Raw genomic sequence first — 20,904 nt, 5'->3', positions numbered from 1 at the left:
TTTTTTGAAGGATGACATTGTTTTTGTATGGCCAGCATATAATGTATTGCAGTTCTGTTTGAAAATCGGAAAAACTGTTTTTTTTTTTTTCTTCAAATAAAAAAATTTGATCTCGGAGTCTGATATTTACCAGATTCACCCTTTAATTGTATATACAGTGTATATGTCCTCTAATAGTATACACATTATATCTCTTCTGTCTGTTATTCTCAGAGCGGATTAGAGATTTTGCTCCCTAACCATATAGTTGGTTATTTATATTTACCACTGCATATAGATATTTAAGAATACATTTCCTTTTTTAAAACTTTATATATTAACCAAATTATACACCACACTTTTTTTTTATTTTTTTTAAAGTTATTAACCGATTAATCGAAACAATAATCGGCCAACTAATCGATTATGAAAATAATCGTTAGTTGCAGCCCTATTGGCAATGCTGCAGTGGCTTCATACACAGCAGAGGACCATCAATGGGTACCTGTGTGAGTATGGCACCAGGACAGGGTCAGGGGAGTTTGGCTTTTTTGCCACGCTAGTGGCTACTGATCAAGGATGCATGCACTGTCCTGTCACCATTTGAGGAGGCCACAAGGATAGTGAGCAGCGACAATGCATGCAACGGTGACATTGTCCCTCTGGGCTTCCTACTGGAGCACATGCTTTGTGGAATCATGGACAGGGCACTTGAGGCAGAGTAGTGGGAAGAGGAGGAGGACTTCCTTTCCTCTCAAGGCCCCCTTTTATCCAGATGGCATTCCTGCAGGCCCACCAAACACACAGGAAGACGAGGAGGAGGAGGAGGATTGTGTCGGCATGGATGTAGAGGATAACACTCAGAAGCTGTCTTCGAGGGATGGTTTTCAGTCCCCAGAAACCCAAGGAGTTGTACATGGCTGGGAGGAGGTAGTTACGGATAGAGGTCGACCGATATATATCAGCCGGCCGATATTTGCCGTTTTTTAAATAATCGGCATCGGCCGATTGTGCTGATAAAAAGCCAGGACTTTGAAATGACTTCTGTAATAGAAGTCAGTGTAAGTTGCCTGAGTCGTCATAGAAACACTTTCCTCCTCTCTGGGCAGTCTGCCAAGAAAAGAACAGAAAGATACAATGTTTACACTTGAATGAATGAAGTCATCTCAGTGTGTAGAAGTTCTCAGTTTAACCATTTAAAGACTAAATCTTTTCTGACACTTGTTGCTTACAAGTAAAAATCCTGTATTTTCTGCCAGAAAATCACTTAGACCCCCCCCCCCCCCCCAAAAAATGATATATTTTTTTTAGCAGAGATCATAGGGAATAAAATAGCGGTTGTTGCAATATTTTATGTCACACGGCATTTGCACAGAGGTCTTTCAAATGCATTTTTTTGGGAAAAAAATACACTATTTAAAAAATAAAAATAAAATAAAAACAGTAAAGTTAGCCCATTTTTTTTTTCGTCCAAAAGTTTTGACTACCTGTTTTTATTTAATATATAGGTTTTTTTTTTTATCTAAATCATACATACAAGTAAACTGATTGGAGGTTTGTTTTGTTTAATAAATGTTTAAAGCAGAGGTCCACCCTAAAGTGGAGCTTCCACTCATTGGATTCCCCCCCCCCCCCTCCGGCGCCACAATTGGCACCTTTCAGGGGGGAGGGAGGTGCAGGTACCTGTACAGTAGAGGTATCTGCACCCACTTCCGGGATGGCTCTCTGCGGAAAGGGGCGTAGATCTATGCCCCTTTCCGAAAGTCCCCAGCTGCCTGCTGGGAAACACACAGATCCCAGAGGCAGCGGGTCCATCCTTATTGCACAGCGCGACTCGCGCATGCGCAGTAGGGAGCCGGGAAATGAAGCCGAAAGGCTCCACTTCCCGATTCCCATACCCAAGATGGCGGCGGGCGCGCTGGACAGGTAAGTGTCACTATTTTAAAAGTCAGCAGCTGCAGTATTTGTAGCTGCTGGCTTTTAAAAAAAAAAAAAAAAAACGCGGAGTCCCGCTTTAAATGTAAGAAATTTTCTGTATCACTTATGAAGGCCGCTTTCACACTGGAGCGGGCAGGCGTTGATGGTAAAACACAAGTTTTAGCGGCTCTTTACCATCATTTTAGCGGTGCTATTTGGCTGCTAGTGGGGCACATATAACCCAGCTAGCGGCCAAGGAAGAGGTTAAATGCGCCCATGAAGCACTGCTGCCAAATCGCATTGCATGCGCTTCGGCAGTGGTGCCCATTCGTATCAATGGGCAGGAGTGGTGGAGGAGCGGTATACACCACTCCAAACGTGCTGCTTGCAGAACTTTTTTTTTTTTAAAGATCCTGCCAGCGCATCGCCTCAGTGTGAAAGCACTCTGTCTTTCACACAGACTACAGGGGAGCCATTTTGCAGGCACTTTACAGGCGCTATTTTTAGCCCAAAAGCGCCTGAAAAACGCCCCAGTGGGAAAGGTGTGTTAGATCAAGGGGGATTAAAAAAAAAAAAAATAATAAAAAAGGAAAAAAATAAATGAATAAAATAAAATCGGCCTAACATATCGGCCCAAAAAAATCGGCATCATATATCGGCTATCGGCCGCCATGATTTCTAAATATCGGCATCGGCCAGAGAAAAACCCATATCGGTCGACCTCTAGTTACGGATCATGTGATCCTTGGTGACCCAGAGGACTCGGAATCGAATGCCTCTGCAAACTTGCGCTGCATGGCCTCCCCGATTCTACAAAGCCTGCAAAAGAATCATAGGATTTGTGGTATCAAGGAGCGGGATCATTACTGGCTGGAAACCATTCTTGATCCAAGTTACAAGTAAGGTTTCAGAACTCATCATGCCTTTGCAGCGGATGAAACACCTTCAGGAGGCCTTGAAGAAAGGTTTGTGCAACGCTTTTCCAGACCCTGGGAGGTTACCATTTCCTGGTGCTGGACAACGTGTTGCTGAGGCTTTGTTCAGTCAGAGGAAGAGCGATGGAGAAGGTGGCCATCTGACCGATGCCATTAAACTATTTTTCAGTCCTCCGTGCCAAGGTCTGATTGATTCAAGCAATCATCGCCAACGTCTGCATTATATGGTGCAGGAATATCTAGAGGCAATAGCAGACTTGGAGACTTTTCCAACAGAGCATCCACTGGGTTACTAGGTCTTGACAATAGACCACTTCCAGAATTTGCTCAATATGCAATTGAGCTACTGACCTGTCCTGCATCCAGCGTGCTTTCTGAATGCACATTCAGTGCTGCTGGAGGGTTTGTAACGGATCACAGTGTGCCTGTTCACAGACTCCGTTGATATGCTCACATTCATAAAAATTAATTGGTCTTGGATCAGCAGCTATCAAGCACCTGATGCTGATGTAACTGATGCAATTTGCTATGGATCTGGGATCCCTTGAAGACTGCCTATGCCGACTATCCTATTCCTCCTTAATCTTGATGCTAGCTTCAACAATGTTTTTGGTTTAGGGCACCACCACCACCCAAGGCCCCATTTTTCTGTCCCTGTTTAACAGGTGCATGTAATTAGAATGTTTTCATATAATATTTCAACGCAGGGCCCGTTCCTGCGCCCAACAAGTGTAACTTTGAGGGCTTACGTTGTTCTGGTACCACCAACGCCTAAGGCCCAATATTCTACAGAGTATATAGGGCAGGCCGTATAGTTTAAATATACTGCTGTTCAGAGTATATAGTGCCTGGGGGAGGGGAGGTAAAAAAAAAATTGGTGCGGTTTCCCCCTTAATATTCATACCAGACCTGAAGGGCCTGGTATGGATTGGGGGGGGGGGGGGGGGTATCCACACCATTCTTTTTTCTTTTTTTGTTATTTTTATCTATATTGCCAGGATCTATCAATATATTACAGCTGCAAGCAGTTTTAAATGACATTTTTTTCCTTTAGAAATGTCATTTTGCTGTGATACTGTTATAAACATGGGAAAGATGCGCTTCTTTACAGGCAGGCCCCAGGCACGATATTTAAAGGAATATAACATTTTTATTGATTTCAAGCATTATAAAATCACTGCTCCCAAAGGAAAAAAGCCGTTTTGAAAACTTTTTTTTGCATTGATACATGTCTCCTGGGCAGGACCCGGGTCCCTATACACTTTTTATAGCAATAACTTGCATATAAGCCTTTACAATGAGCACTTTTGATTTTTAACATTCACATCCCATAGACTAATGATGTTTGCACACATTTTTTTCCTGTTTGCATGTTCTGCTGCGAACCGAACCGGGGGTGTTCGGCTCATCCCTAATGAGTACCCACAGACATTTTTATTCCAGAGCACTGCAAACCAACACAAGTGTTTTACGTTGCATGTGTTGTGGTCTGAGGTTCAGATGTGTCTGTGTGCACATGGGGGTGCCAATAAAGTTGAATTGGCACTCACCCAACAACACATATACCAAGTATTAAAATGTATGTCAACAATTACTGCGACGTGTAAAGTGTGTATGTGACCTAAGCGATTTGAGGTGTGATAGTGCACTATTTTAGACTGGTGGTAGGTCAGGACATTACACTCCAACATTCCTCATCGCACTCCCAGATTTCCTAGCTAGTGCGCTGCAGCTCAGGCCAGAAACAAATCAGCAGCCTCTCAGTTTTGTCTTTCTTTGGCAAATTTAGTGATACAAACAATTCCATTTGTTTAGAAATTGCCTAAAATGAATCATCTCGCTTAGACATCGTATTACATTGCTGAAAATGAACAGTTGTTTACTATGACAGAAAATGGAAAGAGCTGTACTTTTGGGAGCAAAGATTCACCTTAATGGCATTTTATACAAGTATTATTTGCTGCGTCTTTTATTTTCTCAGTTACATTTAAACCCCTTTCACACCACACCGCCCATAGCGTCGGCGGTAAAACGCCACAATTTTTAGCGGCGTTTTACCGCCGGATTTGCCGCGCATTTCGGCCGCTAGCGGATCGCTTTTACCCCCCCCGCTAGCGGCAGAGAAAGGGTTAAAACTGCCAGGAATACGCCGCAATAGCAGCGTTTTGCCGGCGGTATTACATCGCTGCCCCATTGATTTCAATGGGGAGCAGCGGTGGAGGAGCTGTAAACACACCGCTCCTTCACCGCTCCAAAGAAGCTGATGGCAGGACTTTTCCCTGACGTCCTGCCAGCGCACTGCTCCAGTGTGAAAGCCCTCGAGCTTTCACACTACATACAATGGTGCAGCTTTTTTAGGGCGGATTGCAGATGCTATTTCTAATGCTATAGCGCCTGCAAAACGCCCTGGTGTGAAAGGGATACTAGACCCCTTTCACACAGGCAGCTTTCAGGCGTTTTAGTGCTAGAAATAGCCTCTAAATAATGCCTGAATCAGCCTTCCATTCTTTAGTGTGTTTTTTTTTTTTTTACACACTGGGGTGGTGCGCTTGCAGGACGTTGGCGAAAAAAACAGTATCCTTGGAGCGCTGTATACAGCTCCCCCAAAATGCCCTGCCCATTAAAATGAATGAAAACAATTCAGAAGCTCCACAACACGGGCACTTTTAACCCCTTCTTTGTGGTTAATAGCAACCGAAAAGCACTGTTAAAGCGGAGGTCCACCCTAAAGTGTAGCTTCCGCTCATTGGATTCCTCCCCCCCTCCGGCGCCACAATTGGCACCTTTCAGGGGGGAGGGGGGTGCAAGTACCTGTACAGTACAGGTATCTGCACCCACTTCTGGGATAGCTCTCTGCGGAAAGGGGAGTAGATTACGCCCCTTTCCGAAAGTCCCCCGCTGCCTGCTGGGAAACAAACAGATCCCAGAGGCAGCGGGTCCATCCTTATTGCGCAGCGCGACTCGCGCATGCGCAGTAGGGAACCGGGAAATGAAGCCGAAAGGCTCCACTTCCTGATTCCCATACCCAAGATGGCGGCGGCAGCACCCGAGAGACGATCGAGAGATCGGCTTCGGGTGCCGACATCGCGGGCGCGCTGGACAGGTAAGTGTCACTATTTTAAAAGTCAGCAGCTGCAGTATTTGTAGCTGCTGGCTTTTAAAAAAAAAAAAAAAAAAAAAAAACGCGGAGTCCCGGCGGACTCCCGCTTTAAAGCACCACAAAAACGAGCAGCGCTTTAGCGCTAACGCCCAGGCGCTGCTTTGTGAAAGTAGCCTTAGGGCATTCACAATTGTGTGTTGTGATAGTGTGCATTACCATAATGCACAGCCCATGGTGTAATGTGATGCCATCCATTCAGAATGGCACCTTCGAGCGTAATCAGGGCCGCTGTTAGAAATCATGGGGCCCCATACAGCGTACCTGACGGGGCCCCTTGACCCCGCCCACAACCCACCCTGGCTCCGCCCACAACCCCACCTCTCATTCCACCCCTGCCTCCACGCTGTCAGGATGGGGGGGGGGGGGTCTCTGGAGGCAGGAGCTGGAACATGTAACATTTATAGCGCACCACCATTCATAACTGCAGGACCTAATTGAAAAGCTTGGGTGAAAGTTTATCAAAGGGGAGTGGTTTGGGGGTGGTAGAAATGCAGCTTGGCTGTGTTTTTACTGCCCCTTCCCCCCATCACATGTGTAAAAGTAGCATTTCACTATGTGCTGATGATGTATGGCTCTGTCAGTGTAACATGACTGTGTGGTGCTGACTTTGTTATGGCTGTGCTGAGTTATAGTCTGTAACACACAGTACAGCCATATATCAGGAAAGTCAGCACCACACAGTCATGTGCCCTGATCATCATAATGATAATGACCATGAGCACACAGAGTCTGGGGACTGCACATTATACAATAGTGTGACCTGTCAGTGTGTGTGTGTGCAGTGGACTGCTTGCCTGTGTACCACTGCCGTTGTCCAGATTATTCCTGCTGCTCTGTCTGTCTCAGCCACCTCAGTGATAAGTCCCTCAAGCTGCAGCACTTACTGAATGAAGGGAGCTGTATAACAATAATATCCATCCACCGGAGAGGCATACAGTGAGCAGGAAGAACTTTAGTTTGTGCAGGTATACTGAGAACAGCATGCAATTGTATCCCTGCACCCGAAAATGGAAAAAGCCCCTCTTCTGCTTTCACCTCCTGGGCCCCTCTGGTAACCTGATGGGGCCCAGGAAATGAATATATATTCCTTATATACCTTAGTAATCAAGTGGGTGCGGGTTAATATAGTTATTTAGCTTTTTTTTTTTTTTTTTTTTTTTTTTTTAGTTAGAGGTTAAAAGCTGCTCGGGCCCCCCCTGCTGGCCAGGCCCGGTACAACAGGGCTGGTTGTACTGCCCTATCAGCGGCCCTGAGCGTAATACTGAACGCATTAAGAAAAAAAGTCAAGTCTGAGTTTTTGTGAATTAAGGTATGATGCAGCATTCTTAGTGAATTGGCTGCCATTAGCATAGTGTACCTTTTTTAAAGTACAATAAAGTTGGCCATACACCATACAATTTTCTTATTCAATTTTCTGTAGACTGACCCTCAACTTTTGTAGTACAAGGGCCTGCCTGATTGCATACAAATTGAAAGTGTTCAGGTTTGACCTCATATTATATGGTTTTGGTAAATCTAAAGGAAAGTTGTACAAGAAACTTGTATAATGTATGGCCAGCCCAACACTTGGCTTTAAAGTGGTTGTAAAGGCTCAAGGTTTTTTACCTTCATGCATATGCCATAGTGCATAAGCGGTTTTACTGTGTTTTTTTTTTTTTTTTCAACTGAGCAGCGTGAAAAGGCCCAGTTAGCTATAAACAGCGCAGCTCACAGCAATTTGCAGATGAAGGAGAGCCTGACGGTTTTATTTTTTGTTTTTTCAGCTCGTATGGCAAATTTTATTTTTAAAATTGTACATATGCACACAATGCAAGCATCTAAATTGCTCAAGTCTGCCGTAAATACTCAAGTGAAAATCTTTCCGTTTATTCCATGACCTGTTCAAGATCATGCTATTAATGTGGAAAATCACCTCCTTTGGACAGCTTTAGCATGTGATGTCTGTAGAGATATCTGTTGTGTATCTGCTTGATGTCAATGGAGGTGTGAGCAATCAGTTATGCCTATATTGCTGCATCTTTTGTAGGCCATAAAAATTCCACCCAGCTTTAACCTCCCCAGTACCGAACACTTTCATCCCCTTCCTTCCCAGGCCATTTTTAATTTTTCAGTGCTGTCGCACTTTATGACAATTATGCCTGGCTAAAAGACAGAATTCAGAGAGTAGTGGTTAATGATTCTTACTCTGAATGGTCTAAGGTTATCAGTGGTGTACCCCAAGGTTCAGTGCTGGGACTCTTACTTTTTAATATCTTTATAAATGATTTTGGGTCTGGGATCAATGGTAACATTTCCGTCTTTGCAGATGACACCAAGCTATGCAGTTGAATAACGTCCTTACAGGATGTCTCCAATTTACAAGCTGACGTCAATGCTCTGTCTAATTGGGCGACTATGTGGCAGATGAGGTTTAATGTTGAGAAATGTAAAGTTATGCACTTGGGGGCTAAGAATATGCATGCATCATACATACTAGGGGGAGTACAACTGGGGGAATCCATAGTGGAGAAGGATCTGGGGGTTTTGGTAGATCATAAGCTCAATAATAACATGCAATGCCAAGCTGCTGTTTCCAAAGCGAGCAAAGTCCTTTCCTGTATTAAGAGAAGTATGGACTCCAGAGAGAGAGATATCATTTTGTCCCTGTACAAATCATTAGTAAGACCTCATCTGGAATATGCCGTTCAGTTTTGGGTACCAGTTCTCAAAAAGGATATCGGGGAACTGGAGAAAGTGCAGAGAAGGGCAACCAAACTGATAAGAGGCATGGAGGAGCTCAGCTATGAGGAAAGATTAGAGGAACTGAATTTATTCACTCTTGATAAGAGGAGATTAAGGGGGGATATGATCAACATGTATAAATATATAAGGGGTCCATATAGTGAACTTGGTGTCGAGTTATTCACTTTACAGTCAACAAAGAGGACAAGGGGGCACTCTTTACATGTAGAGGAAAAGAGATCTAATCTCCAAATACTGAAAGGTTTCTTCACAGTAAGAGCTGTGAAAATGTGGAATAGACTCCCTGCAGAGGTGGTTCTGGCCAGCTCAGTGGATTGCTTTAAGAAGGGCCTGGATTATTTCCCAAGTGTACATAATATAGCTGGGTACTAACATTTATAGGTAAAGTTGAAGGAATTGTTTCCCCTGCTTTAGCAAATTGGATCATGCTCTGCTGGGTTTTTTTGCCTTCCTCTGGACGAAGGCAAAAATTGGGTATATAGAATTGTGTATATGGGATTGTAATGATATTATTATTATCATTATTATTATTATTATATATATTTTTTTTTTTTGTGGTTGAACTGGATGGACTTGTGTCTTTTTTTTCAACCTGACTAAGGCTCCATGCACACTGAAAGCTCAAAAAAGCTTTTTCTGGACGCCAGATTGCTGGCAGAAAACGCTGGTTGAAAAACCTGCTTTTAACAGCAGTTTATGAGCGTTTTACAGCGTTAATGGGCGTTTTTTATAAAAATACACAGAGGACATTCCAAAAATCCCACAATGCATTGAAAAATATAATGCCGAACACTAATAACGCATGCTTATGAGCGTTTATCAGCGTTTGCCGTTTTTTGGCGGTGAAAAACGGCACTTTGAACGCAAATTTCTGGCGTTCAGAAAAAAGTCCATAAACTCCACTGCTCATTAAAGCTAAAAAACGTCCATGTGTGCATGGACACATAGGCTAACATAGAGTGGAGTTTATGGGCTTTTAAAAAAAACTCCCAAACTCCAATAAACTGCAGTTTGAGCTCCAGTGTGCATGGAGCCTAACTATGTAACTTTGCCGTCATGCAACACCTTACCCAAATTAATGTTTTGTGTTTAATCATGTATTTAATCATAATATAAACTGATAAATACCCCTCCTAGTAATACACACCAAACTAGGCATGTGCAGCCCATCCCCTGGCCCTGTTAATATCAGGTTATTTTTTGGAGACAGCGGAAGAAGAGGTGGATCAGAAAGACAAGATCAAACAGCCTTTATACACAATGCAAAGAATTAACCCCTTAGGTTCCATAGTGGGTATAACAAGCATGCTTTACTGCATGTACAGACTGATTTTACTGTTGTGGGTTTAGTAACATTTTAAGATTCTTCATTACGCTGCTGGGGCTCGGCTGATCCTCTGGGCTTCTATAGGGGCATAACCAGACCCTGCTAGACTAGGAGTTGCAAGGTTAGCCTTTAATAATAACCTTTGGGCATTTGGCTCTGCTTGTGGCACTCTCCAGAAACATTAGTATCACTCCATCTTTGGTGTGATCCTGATTCCTAAAGACTCCATAGAGAATATGTCCGTGGTAGGTGCGAAAATTGCTTGGCGTTTGTCATGTTCACTGGGTTCTGTATGCAGTGCGGCCATCATAGATTTTGGGGCCTCTTACACAGCTTTAGGCCTGGGTCCCCCTGACTCCTTACCACCAACATCCCTCAGGCCCTCCCTACCGGCCGTTCCCACCGAATCCACCTTCTGGCCATCCCACCGAATCATTATCTGTATCCCTCTCCACAATGTAAAGTTCATCCTCATCCCCGCCCAAAGTCATTTACATCTCTCTACAGGATAGGGATGTATGATTCTGGGCAGGGATGAGGATGATGGAGTTGCATTGCACAGCTGTGAGTAATGCAAAACCTGGATTTTTAAGTTTAAAGTGGAAGTAAACCCTTCTATCGTTTTCAGTCACGGAAGCTGCCATCTTGGCCTCTAATGATTCTTCAACTACCATAATGCTGCACATGTGATCAGTTATGAAACCAGCCATTGGATGGTTTGAAAGTTTGGTTGAGCTCACAGTGGTGTAGTGGGTAGCACTCTCACCTAGCAGTAAAAAGGGTCGCTGGTTCAAATCCCAACCATGACACTACCTGCCTGGAGTTTGCATGTTCTCCCTGTGCCTGCATGGGTTTCCTCCGGGTACTCCGGTTTCCTCCCACACTCCAAAGACATGCAGGTAGGTTAATTGGCTTCTGTCCAAAATTGGCCCTGGTATATGAATGGGGACCTTGGATTGTGGGCTCTTTGAGTGTAGGGACTGATGTGAGTGTACAATGTACAGGGATTGGGACAATTGTAGACACTCACTCAGGTTGAACTGGATGGACTGGTGTCTTTATTCAACCTTACTAACTATGAAACTATGAATATGAAAGCTAGCATTTCCAGCATGCCGAGAATGTAAGTGTTTTTTTGAAACTGGGTTTACTCCCACTTTAAATATATGTTCAGAGTATAATGGGAAAAAAACTGAGCTAATGTGCCATGCTCATGTGGGGCTGTGCCCCAAGACTCACCATAATTGCAGGCCAAGTACAGTGAAACTACTGGACGGCGTCACATACAGACGGTGCCGCCATCAGGGGGGTCAGCCAATACACTTGTAAGGGGGCCAGCCAGAGGGATCCAGGGCCGGCTCACCCCTACAGCAACATGATGACCAGGGTCGGACTGACAACTCATGGGGCCCCCCGGGCAATAGGAGATTATGGGGTCCCCAGGCAATCGGAGATTATGGGGCCACACAGTATACACATACATGTACACACAGTATACACATACATGTACACACAGTATACACATACATGTACACACAGTATACACAGACCTGTTTCTATTGGCTGAGAAGGTACTGGAGAGGTGGGGCAGCTATAATCTCTGGATTTTTAGACCAAAAGTATGTCGGTAAGGGACATTTCAGAGGCAGATGTAAAAAAAACACAGATTTTTACATACTGTCCCTGGTTTTACTGATGCTGGCAACCCTGATGGGGCCCCCTAGTGGCCCGGGGCCCTCGGGCAGTGCCAGAGTGGCCAAATGGTCAGTCTGCCCCTGATGATGACATTATACTTTTAGCGGCCAGCGTGCCAAAGGTCACAGAGAAGCACTACCTGCATGCTGCGGCCTAAGCCGGGACATGATTCCTCCTCCCAGTGTCCCCTTCGCCATTCCAAGGTGATCTATGCTCCGCTTCCCTGCTGAGGTAGAGCCTGCTGCTAGGTTAGTAATGTGATTGGGTGGGATTAAAGGGGCGGGGTGCCACTCTGGCCTCGGAGTAAAATGCAGAGTGCAGGGGTTTGGAGTTGCAGAGCGCGCTGGGCACCTCAGAGGCACCTCTTGCATCAACCCCAGGCCCTTGTAAGTGATATCCCAGACAAGCGACTGGGGTGGACATGAGCTATGGTCCATGAAGACCATCGTGCCATGAGCTATGCCTCACTGGTGCTTCCATGCACTGCTCCTGACCTGGCGTGGCACAATACAACACTGCATCATTTTACAGTGGTACGCCTTGTTAAAATATATTCTTTGTAAAATATTAAGTTCACAGGTCTGATGACATATGCTTGTACAAAGGTCAGGAGTTGCGTAAAGAATACCTATCTTGCATGTGTTGTAGTGCAGACTGTCTTATAGATATATCTATGTTTATATGTCTTTGTAAACCTTTAAATATGACCACAGAGTAGAAGTTCCAGACCAGCCATTACTTATATATTTCCTCGAAGAGATTTTTGGGTTTAAAACCACCCTCGTTTTAAATAGTAATGTGTGATGTGCACATTTAATTTATTGGTGTAGAATGCAGATCATTTTTTCTACAGGTGCACAGATAGGAAATTTTGATACTGAAAATGCTGGATGCAGTTGGCTCGAAAACCAAAAATTACAGCCTTTAAAAAAAAAAAAAGTTTCCTTTTTTATATACAATTGTATTATATTTGATTTTTAAATTAATATCATGATTTTAAGAGAATATGAATTTGTCGGACATTATTGGCACTTTTAGCGCAAAGGAAATCTCAAGAAAAATGCATGCCTTTAAATTTTATGTATGTCTTGATAATGGTCCGTTGTGCTTCCGTTTATGGTGTTAAAAATGCTGCTTGCTGCATTTTTGGGCAGTTTAAAAAAAAAAAAAATGCACCAAAAATGTACCTCCCCATTGAAATGCATTGAAAACGCAGCAAGAAAGCATCAATAATGCACCTGTGCTACATTTTTTATCTTGTTTTCGATTCACATGACCTATGAAAAGCACACTATAAGCACGGTAAATTCGCTGCAAAATTGCGTGTGTTTTGGCACCTTTTTCTCTCATCTGCAAAATGCCAATAACACCATTTTGCCTGAAATTTCAGTGCATCTCTAATTTTTCATCTCGCTCTTTAGTACTGCATACATTTTAAATGGATTTTTTCTAAACATTTTGATAATTTAAATGGTTTTTATATCAAAATTCACACTTCTGACAATTGTCATTTTTACATTGTATTTCTTTCACAGGGCACTAATGCCTCAACATTGGAAAAAGAGATTGGCCCGGAGCAATTTCCTGTAAATGAACATTACTTTGGTTTGGTCAATGTAAGTGTTACTCCTATTCCTTTTATTTGTGTGAAGATTGTATTGCACATGTCACAGATATTGGCCTTTTCAGTGACAGTGTTTCAAATATCCCAAGGATATATAATTGCACTTGCATCTACACATGTGCATCTCATAAAATTGGAACAGCATCAAAAAGTTACCGTAATTTATTTCAGTAATGCAATTCAAAAAGTGAAACTCGTATATTTTATATATAGATGCATTACACACAGAGTGATATATTTCAAGCATTTATTTCTTTTATTTTTGTTGATTATGGCTTACAGCTAGTGAAAACCCCAAATTCAGTATCTCAGAAAATTAGAACATTACATAAGACCAATTTAAAAAAGGATTTGAATACAGAAGTGTTGGCTTACTGAAAAGGTATGTCCATGTACAGTACAGTATGCACTCAATACTTGGCCGGGGTTCCTTTTGCATGAATTAGCGCATCAATGCGGCGTGACGTGGAGGCGATCAGCCTGTGGCACCGCTGAGATGTTATGGAAGTCCAGGTTGCTTTGATGGCGGCATTCAGCTCATCTTCCTCTTGGCAATACCCAACAGATTCTCTATGGGGTTTAGGTCAGGCAAATTTGCTGGCCAATCAAGCACAGTGATACCATAATCATGAAACCAGGTATTGGTACTTTTGGAAGTGTGGGCAGGTGCCAAGTCCTGCTGAAAAATGAAATCGGCATGTCCATAATGCTGATCAGCAGAGGGAAGCAATGAAGGGCTCTTGGGCGACACAGTGGTGTAGTGGGTAGCACTCTCACCTAGCAGTAAGAAGGGTCACTGGTTCGAATCCCAACCACGACACTACCTGCCTGGCGTTTGCATGTTCTCCCTGTGCCTGCGTGGGTTTCCTCCGGGTACTCCGGTTTCCTCCCACACCCCAAAGACATGCAGGTAGGTTCATTGGCTTCTGTCCAAAATTGGCCCTAGTATATGAATGGGGACCTTTGATTGTGGGCTCCTTGTGGGTAGGGACTGATGTGAGTGTGCAATGTACAGGGATAGGGATGGTTGTAGACACTCACTCAGGTTGAACTGGATGGACTGGTGTCTTTATTCAACCTTACTAACTATGAAACTATGAAGAATGTCCTAGTAGAGGGCTGTGCTGGCTTTGGACCTGATGAAACACAGTGGACCAACACCAGCAGATGACATGGCTCCCAAAATCATCACTGACTGTGGAAACTTCACACTGAGCCTCATGCAACTTGGATTCTATGCCTCTCCACTCTTCCTGCAGACTCTGGGACCTTGATTTCCAAATGGAATGCAAACTTTTCCACAGTTGATGATGATGATTTGGGGAGCCATTTTGGCCAATTCAGAGGGGTTAGCCAAAATTCCCACGGTTGGTGGCCCTGCTGCCTCAACGAAAGTTGATTAGTCCATCATTATTGAAGGAGCCCAGCCATTAATTTCTGGCTGCCCAGCATCTGCAGCTAATTGGTGCTTACAGCTGTCAGAATACAATAGCCCAGCAGAAGGGATTCAGCCATATTGGGCCGTTGTTATACAGCATGTGTCAGGTAAAGTAAGTTTACTCATATGACAACACCTCAAAATAAGAAAAATATAATATCTGCTGTGTTCCCTTAAAAAGACCATTTATGATACAAAACATCCAGGTACACCTATCCCCAATAAAAGCTGCCTACTTTATACCCCAAATTCCCCCAATATATACCCGACTTACATGGCATTGTTTGGCATAGATCGTATTACTGTCTCCCCCCCCCCCCCCCCTCTCTCAGTGCCACCTATTCCTTCTGTTCAAAAGAGATTACAAATTTACATGAATATATAAACACTACAGCATTGAATAACCACCTCGGCTCCGGTAGGTTTTACCCCCTTATGACTAGAGCTATTTAGCACTGCGCTACTTTAACTGGTAATTGCGCAGTCATGAAATGCTGTACCCAAACAAAATTTTATATAATTTTTTCACACAAATAGAGCTTTCTTTTGATGATATTTGATCACCACTGGGTGTTTGTATTTTTTATTATATAAATGAAAAAAGGCCGAACCTTTTTGATTTAAAAAATAATTTACTTTCTGCTATAAAACATATCCAATAAAAAAAAAAATAAACAAAATCTAATTTTTTTAAAAGGTGTTCACTTAAAATTTTGCATAAACATACAAAAAAACAAGAACAATTTTTATAACAAGAGTAACAAAAGAATATATATAACATCCATAAATAGTTTACCCAAAGGTAAAAAAAAAAGTATAGGTCATAGAGACTAAACACAGCCCTATAAAAAAAAAAAAAAAAAAAAAAAAAAAAAAAAAAGAGACCGTACAGGGTATCCGTAGATGGTTACAACCAGAACACACTTACACCCATACACACTCACATACCTAACTTCTTCCGCAAGTAGATAATACCTAATGCCTATAGCGACAGACGTGAACATCTAAAATGATGGCAAAAATGCACACCTAAAGCTTAAAGGACAAGTAAACCTCTTTTTTTTTTTTTCCCCTAAATTCCAGCCCCCCTATGTACCAATATAGCACTCATGTACTTTTTTTTGCAAAAAATATGAAAGCTTTACATAAAATCTACAGACACTTATCCTTGTGCCCACCATCCAGGTTTCCAAACGTATCTATTGCTTTTGTCTTACTTCCTGTGTCGTGACCTACAGTCTTTAACCAGTTCCCAACTGGCGCACGCCGATGTACGTCGGCAGAATGGCACGGCTGGGCAAATGGGCGTACCTGCTTGTCCCTTTAAATTTGCCTCCGTGCCATCATGTGTACGCCGGCCGGGTCCCCCGTGAGCCGGCTCCCATGGACTCGATCGCCGCGGGGATACCCGCGATCGTCTCATGGAGAGGAAGAATGCGGAGATGCTAATATAAACGGGCATCTCCCCGTTCTGCTTAGTGACCGTGTCACTGATCTCTGCTCCCTGTGATCGGGAGCAGAGATCAGTGATGTGTCGCATGTAGCCACGCCCCCCCCCCCCACACAGTTAGAATCACTCCCCAGGACATACTTAACCCTTACACTGCCTCCTACTGGTTAACCCCTTCACTGCCAGTGTCATTTACACAGTTATCAGTGCATTTGTATAGCACTGATTGCTGTATAAATGACAATGGTCCCAAAAATGTCCGAAGTGTCCACCATAATGTCGCAGTCGCAATAAAAATCGACGATCAGCGCTATTACTAGTAAAAAAAATTATAAAAATGCCATTAATCTATCCCCTATTTTGTAAAGGCTATAACTTTTGAGCAAACCAATCAATAAATGCTTATTGCGATTTTTATTTGTTTATTTTACCAAAAATATGTAGAAGAATACGTATCGGCCTAAACTGAGGAAAAAAAAATGGGGGAAAAAAAAGAAAAGAAAAAAAATTCTCTTGTATTCACCGACCGACATGGCTCCTCTCTGTAACAAAATGGGTTGTTAGCCCTATCACTGGAGATTACTAGGCAAAGTTGTAATACAACACTTCAGAACTTTTAGTTCCGCCCAGGGGGGCGTTCCCTAGGCTACAATCCCCACAGTCTGCCCTAGCAGCCTCAGTACGTCAACAAGCAGTATAACGTAAAGCAAAAAAAGTAGGGGCGGGTGCTGTGTCGGTCGGTGAATTACAGAGAAAAGGATTTTATGGTGAGTACAAAAATCCTATTTTCTCTAATATTCACCGACCGACACAGCTCCTCTCTGTAACAAAATGGGACGTCCCCGAGCAGTGCCAAACGAGGGGTGGGAAAAACAGCATAAAAACTTCATCCACCATGGCAAGTGGGAACTAGTGAACTAAACCCACAAAAAAAAAAACAGCAGTGCGTGGAAAAACCACCACCAATAACCAGGTATCCTAAACAGGAGTGATCCCCAAGACCGCAACCAACTGTGGAAGTAATGCAACAGTGCATTAACATAACAGTACTGCATTTTTTTCGAAAAACCAGGAAAAAATATTGATTGCATATTCAATTGCAACTACAAGGCCGCCTGCAAAACTTTGCAGCCAAAACAGGCATCAGCCGATGCACGGAAGTCTACCTTGTAGAACTTGGTAAACCTATGGACAGACGACCAGGTCGCCGCCTTATGCACCTGAGCGACTGACGCTTGGTGTCGAAAGGCCCAAGATGTTCCGATTGCCCTTGTGGAGTGGGCCGTGACCGCAAAGGGGGGCACCTGCCCTTTCAAGGAGTAGGCTTGGACTACAATCTGTCTGATCCACCTGGAAATGGTGGCCGGCGAGAACGCCATGCCCCTTTTTTGGACCAGCCACTAAAACAAACAGTGAGTCTGACTTCCGAAAGGGAGCCGTGGCAGCCAAATACACCTTCAGGGCGTGAAGGGCCACCTCCTTGGGGTGCTTCGGCTTAGGACACAGCGATGGTAATACAATGTCCTCATTGATATGAAAAGCCGAGATCACCTTCGGTAGAAAGGACTGTTGCGGACGCAACACCACCTTATCCCTGTGAATAACCAGAAAGGGCGACTTGCAAGACAAGGCCGCCATTTCCGAAACCCTCCTGGCTGATGTGATGGCCACTAGAAAGAACACTTTCTGTGAAAGAGTCAAAAAGGGAATCTCCCTGATATTCTCGGGGGGGGGGGGGGGGTATTCGCAGGGGTGATTAAATACCACCAAAAGAGAGCTCCATTTGTGCTGAAAAAAAGGATGTCAATTTTGTTTGGGAGCCACGTCGCACGACCGCACAATTGTCAGTTAAAGCAACGCAGTGCCGAATAGCAAAAAGTGCTCTGGTCTTTGGGCAGACCAGCAAAATGGTCTGGGGCTTAAGTGGTTAAGGAAAGAGTTGATCAGCTGACCTTATTAGCGCACACACTACATCATCTACCCTCCCACTCCCAGCTGCACTTTTTTTTTAAATGAGAAGCATTTCTCACTAAATACACAATATACAATCAAATTGAATAGTGTATGGCCATCTTTATACAAGTACATAGGAGGAAGTGGACAGAAACACTCAGCTGTCAAGCCCAGTTCACATCTCTGCATAGCAGCAACTTGTAATTCCCACATGCGGTTTTTCATTTTTTTTTTTTTTTTTTTTTATCTTTAGCGAGGTGGAGAGGTGATTTGGAGCATTTTCACTCATCACACATAGGGCAGCCCATCCACCTGAATGGGCTGCCCTACACACAGCAATCACCCCAAAGAAGCTTTAGAACTTCTTTTTTTTTTTGTTTTTTTTTAGAGCGGAGCTTGGTTCGTTTTTTTATGGCGTTTTTTTTTTTTTTTTTGCTGCAGCGCATTTCTGAAATGCAAGGAAACACACAGATGTGAATGTAGCCTCGTTGTTCTTGTGTTCCCGAACCAATCTCGCTTTCAGGCCTCATTCACATCTAGCATAGTGGGAGCGCACATTTTGTGGCTCGTTTTTCCAGTGATACGCATAGAGCAGCCTGTTTATTTCAATGGGCTGCGCTACATGTGGTCAATGAGACATTTTGGCATTTTGTGGGTTCTGTGTTTGGTGTGTTGTTAACAATTAATGGTACTGAAAGCGCAGCTAGTAATTTTAGGTGTATAAAGGTGGCCATACACTATACGTCAAAAGCCACCCATTCATGCTAATACCTTTCTTCAGGAGAGATGGATCATGGTGATTATGTGAGGCACCTGTACATTCCTTTTTTTAGTTTTCAGTAAAATAATAATAAAAAATAAAAAATAAAAAAATAAATGGATCTGGGCGATTTAGGTGCTAAACACCTTTGGTGTTTGTTCTTATCAATCAACAGGAAACAGCTGATCACCAGGGTTTCAAACAGGGTGACCTCTTCCATGTTTCACTGAATCACTGAGGATCTGGTTTTCCAGCTTATATCTAAATGTGGACAACCTATTTAAACATTTCAAATAAGCCATTTACAAAAACATTCTGACAGGGGTCCGTTCGGCTAATATACAATAGTAGTACCAACATCCCAGAAAGAGATATATGCACAAAGAGTTTGGAGGTAAGGGACTTTTGCGGTACCAAATATTAAAAATAAAGAGAAATATAATGAAAAAATATACAAATGTATTTAACACATACTCCACATTCCAGTCTTTGAACTGTAATATTGTGACATCATGGCTGTTGCTATGCTATTTACATTCTAAAGGTTTGTTGTTTTAATGTGATGTCTTCATTAATCTTTTTCTTTCATCTTTTATGCATATTTTAGAGAGTAACACATTGTCTTTTTGTGATATGAACACTTCTAATCCTTTGTTCCTGAAGAAGCCGATCAAGGCGAAACATGTTGAACGTATTGGGATGGAACCTCTGTCGGTCTATAATAGAATGTCACCTGTGTTTATGCATTAGGTGCCTGATATATAGAAAAAAATCCAACATTTAATACAATTCCCTATGGTATATAACAGGCACCTAATGCATAAACACAGGTGACATTCTATTATAGACAGACAGACAGGTTCCATCCCAATACGTTCAACATGTTTCGCCTTGATTGGCTTCTTCAGGAACAAAGGATTAGAAGTGTTCATATCACAAAAAGACAATGTGTTACTCTCTAAAATATGCATAAAAGACAAAAGAAAAAGATCAATTAATGAAGACATCACATCAAAACAACCAAACTTTAGAATGTAAATAGCATAGCAACAGCTATGATGTCACAATATTACAGTTCAAAGACACTGCTACTCCCTTGTTCCTGAAGAAGCCGTTTTTTTCCTATATTTATATGTGGAGTATGTGTTAAATACATTTGTATATTTTTTCATTATATTTCTCTTTATTTATAATATTTGGTACCGCAAAAGTCCCTTACCTCCAAACTCTTTGTGCATATTTCAAATAAGCTGTGAGCACAGCATCAAAGGAATACTGCAGGTCATACTTGTATGTTATGTTACATCTAGACTTTAAAGCTGCTGTAAACCCTTACAAACCACTTTGACCTACAGGTAAGCCTAGATTGAGGCTTACCTGTAGGTCCAAGAAATATCTCCTAAACCTACACGGTTTAGGAGATATTTAGTAAAATAGACAGCGGCGCGCAGGTGCGATACCCGGAAGAAGATGGATGCTGCGGTCTACAGGGGACAGCGGTGACATCGCTGGCTCCTGTGTCAGGTAAGTGACACATAATGGACTACTATGCGATGCATAGTAGTCCATTATGCTTTACCTTTGCAGGGAGACCAAGAAGAAGTAAAGCCATCAGGGTTTACTTCCTCTTTAATGTCACTTTGGGCTCACAGTTATCTAAATCATTTGCTAAACTAAATATGGTTCCAACTTTCTGTAGCTACACTTTTTTTTTATTTTTTATTTTTTTTAAGTGGATTTTATTATATTGCTGTGCTTGGCCGAAATTCTGGCATATTGAGTTAATCGTGACCTTAAGGCCACTTTCACACTGAGTCCCTTTACAGGCGCTAAAGCAATAAAAATAGTGCCTCTCCTGTCACGCCAGTGGGAAAGCCCAGGATGAAAATGGAGAGGTGCGCTTGCGGGACGTTAAAAAAAAAGT

At 42.8% G+C, this 20,904-nt stretch overlaps 1 protein-coding gene across 1 annotated transcript in view; it reads left to right on the top strand.

Annotated features, from left to right (window-relative positions):
* LOC143964466 (ubiquitin carboxyl-terminal hydrolase 12-like) overlaps positions 1-20,904 on the top strand; it is a 77,780-nt gene that overhangs the window by 13,160 nt on the left and 43,716 nt on the right. Inside the window, exon 2 of the mRNA XM_077474338.1 lies at positions 13,291-13,371. Within this exon, the coding sequence (XP_077330464.1) occupies positions 13,291-13,371 (81 nt within the window). The remainder of the gene's footprint in view (positions 1-13,290; positions 13,372-20,904) is intronic.

The sequence above is a fragment of the Lithobates pipiens genome, unplaced genomic scaffold (genome assembly GCF_037356315.1).
Source record: "Lithobates pipiens isolate NorthernLeopardFrog02 unplaced genomic scaffold, aLitPip1_a1.2 Scaffold_1, whole genome shotgun sequence".
Taxonomy (NCBI): domain Eukaryota; kingdom Metazoa; phylum Chordata; class Amphibia; order Anura; family Ranidae; genus Lithobates; species Lithobates pipiens.
Note: the sequence above shows the minus strand (reverse complement) of the source record. Positions and strands in the feature narration are given on the sequence as shown.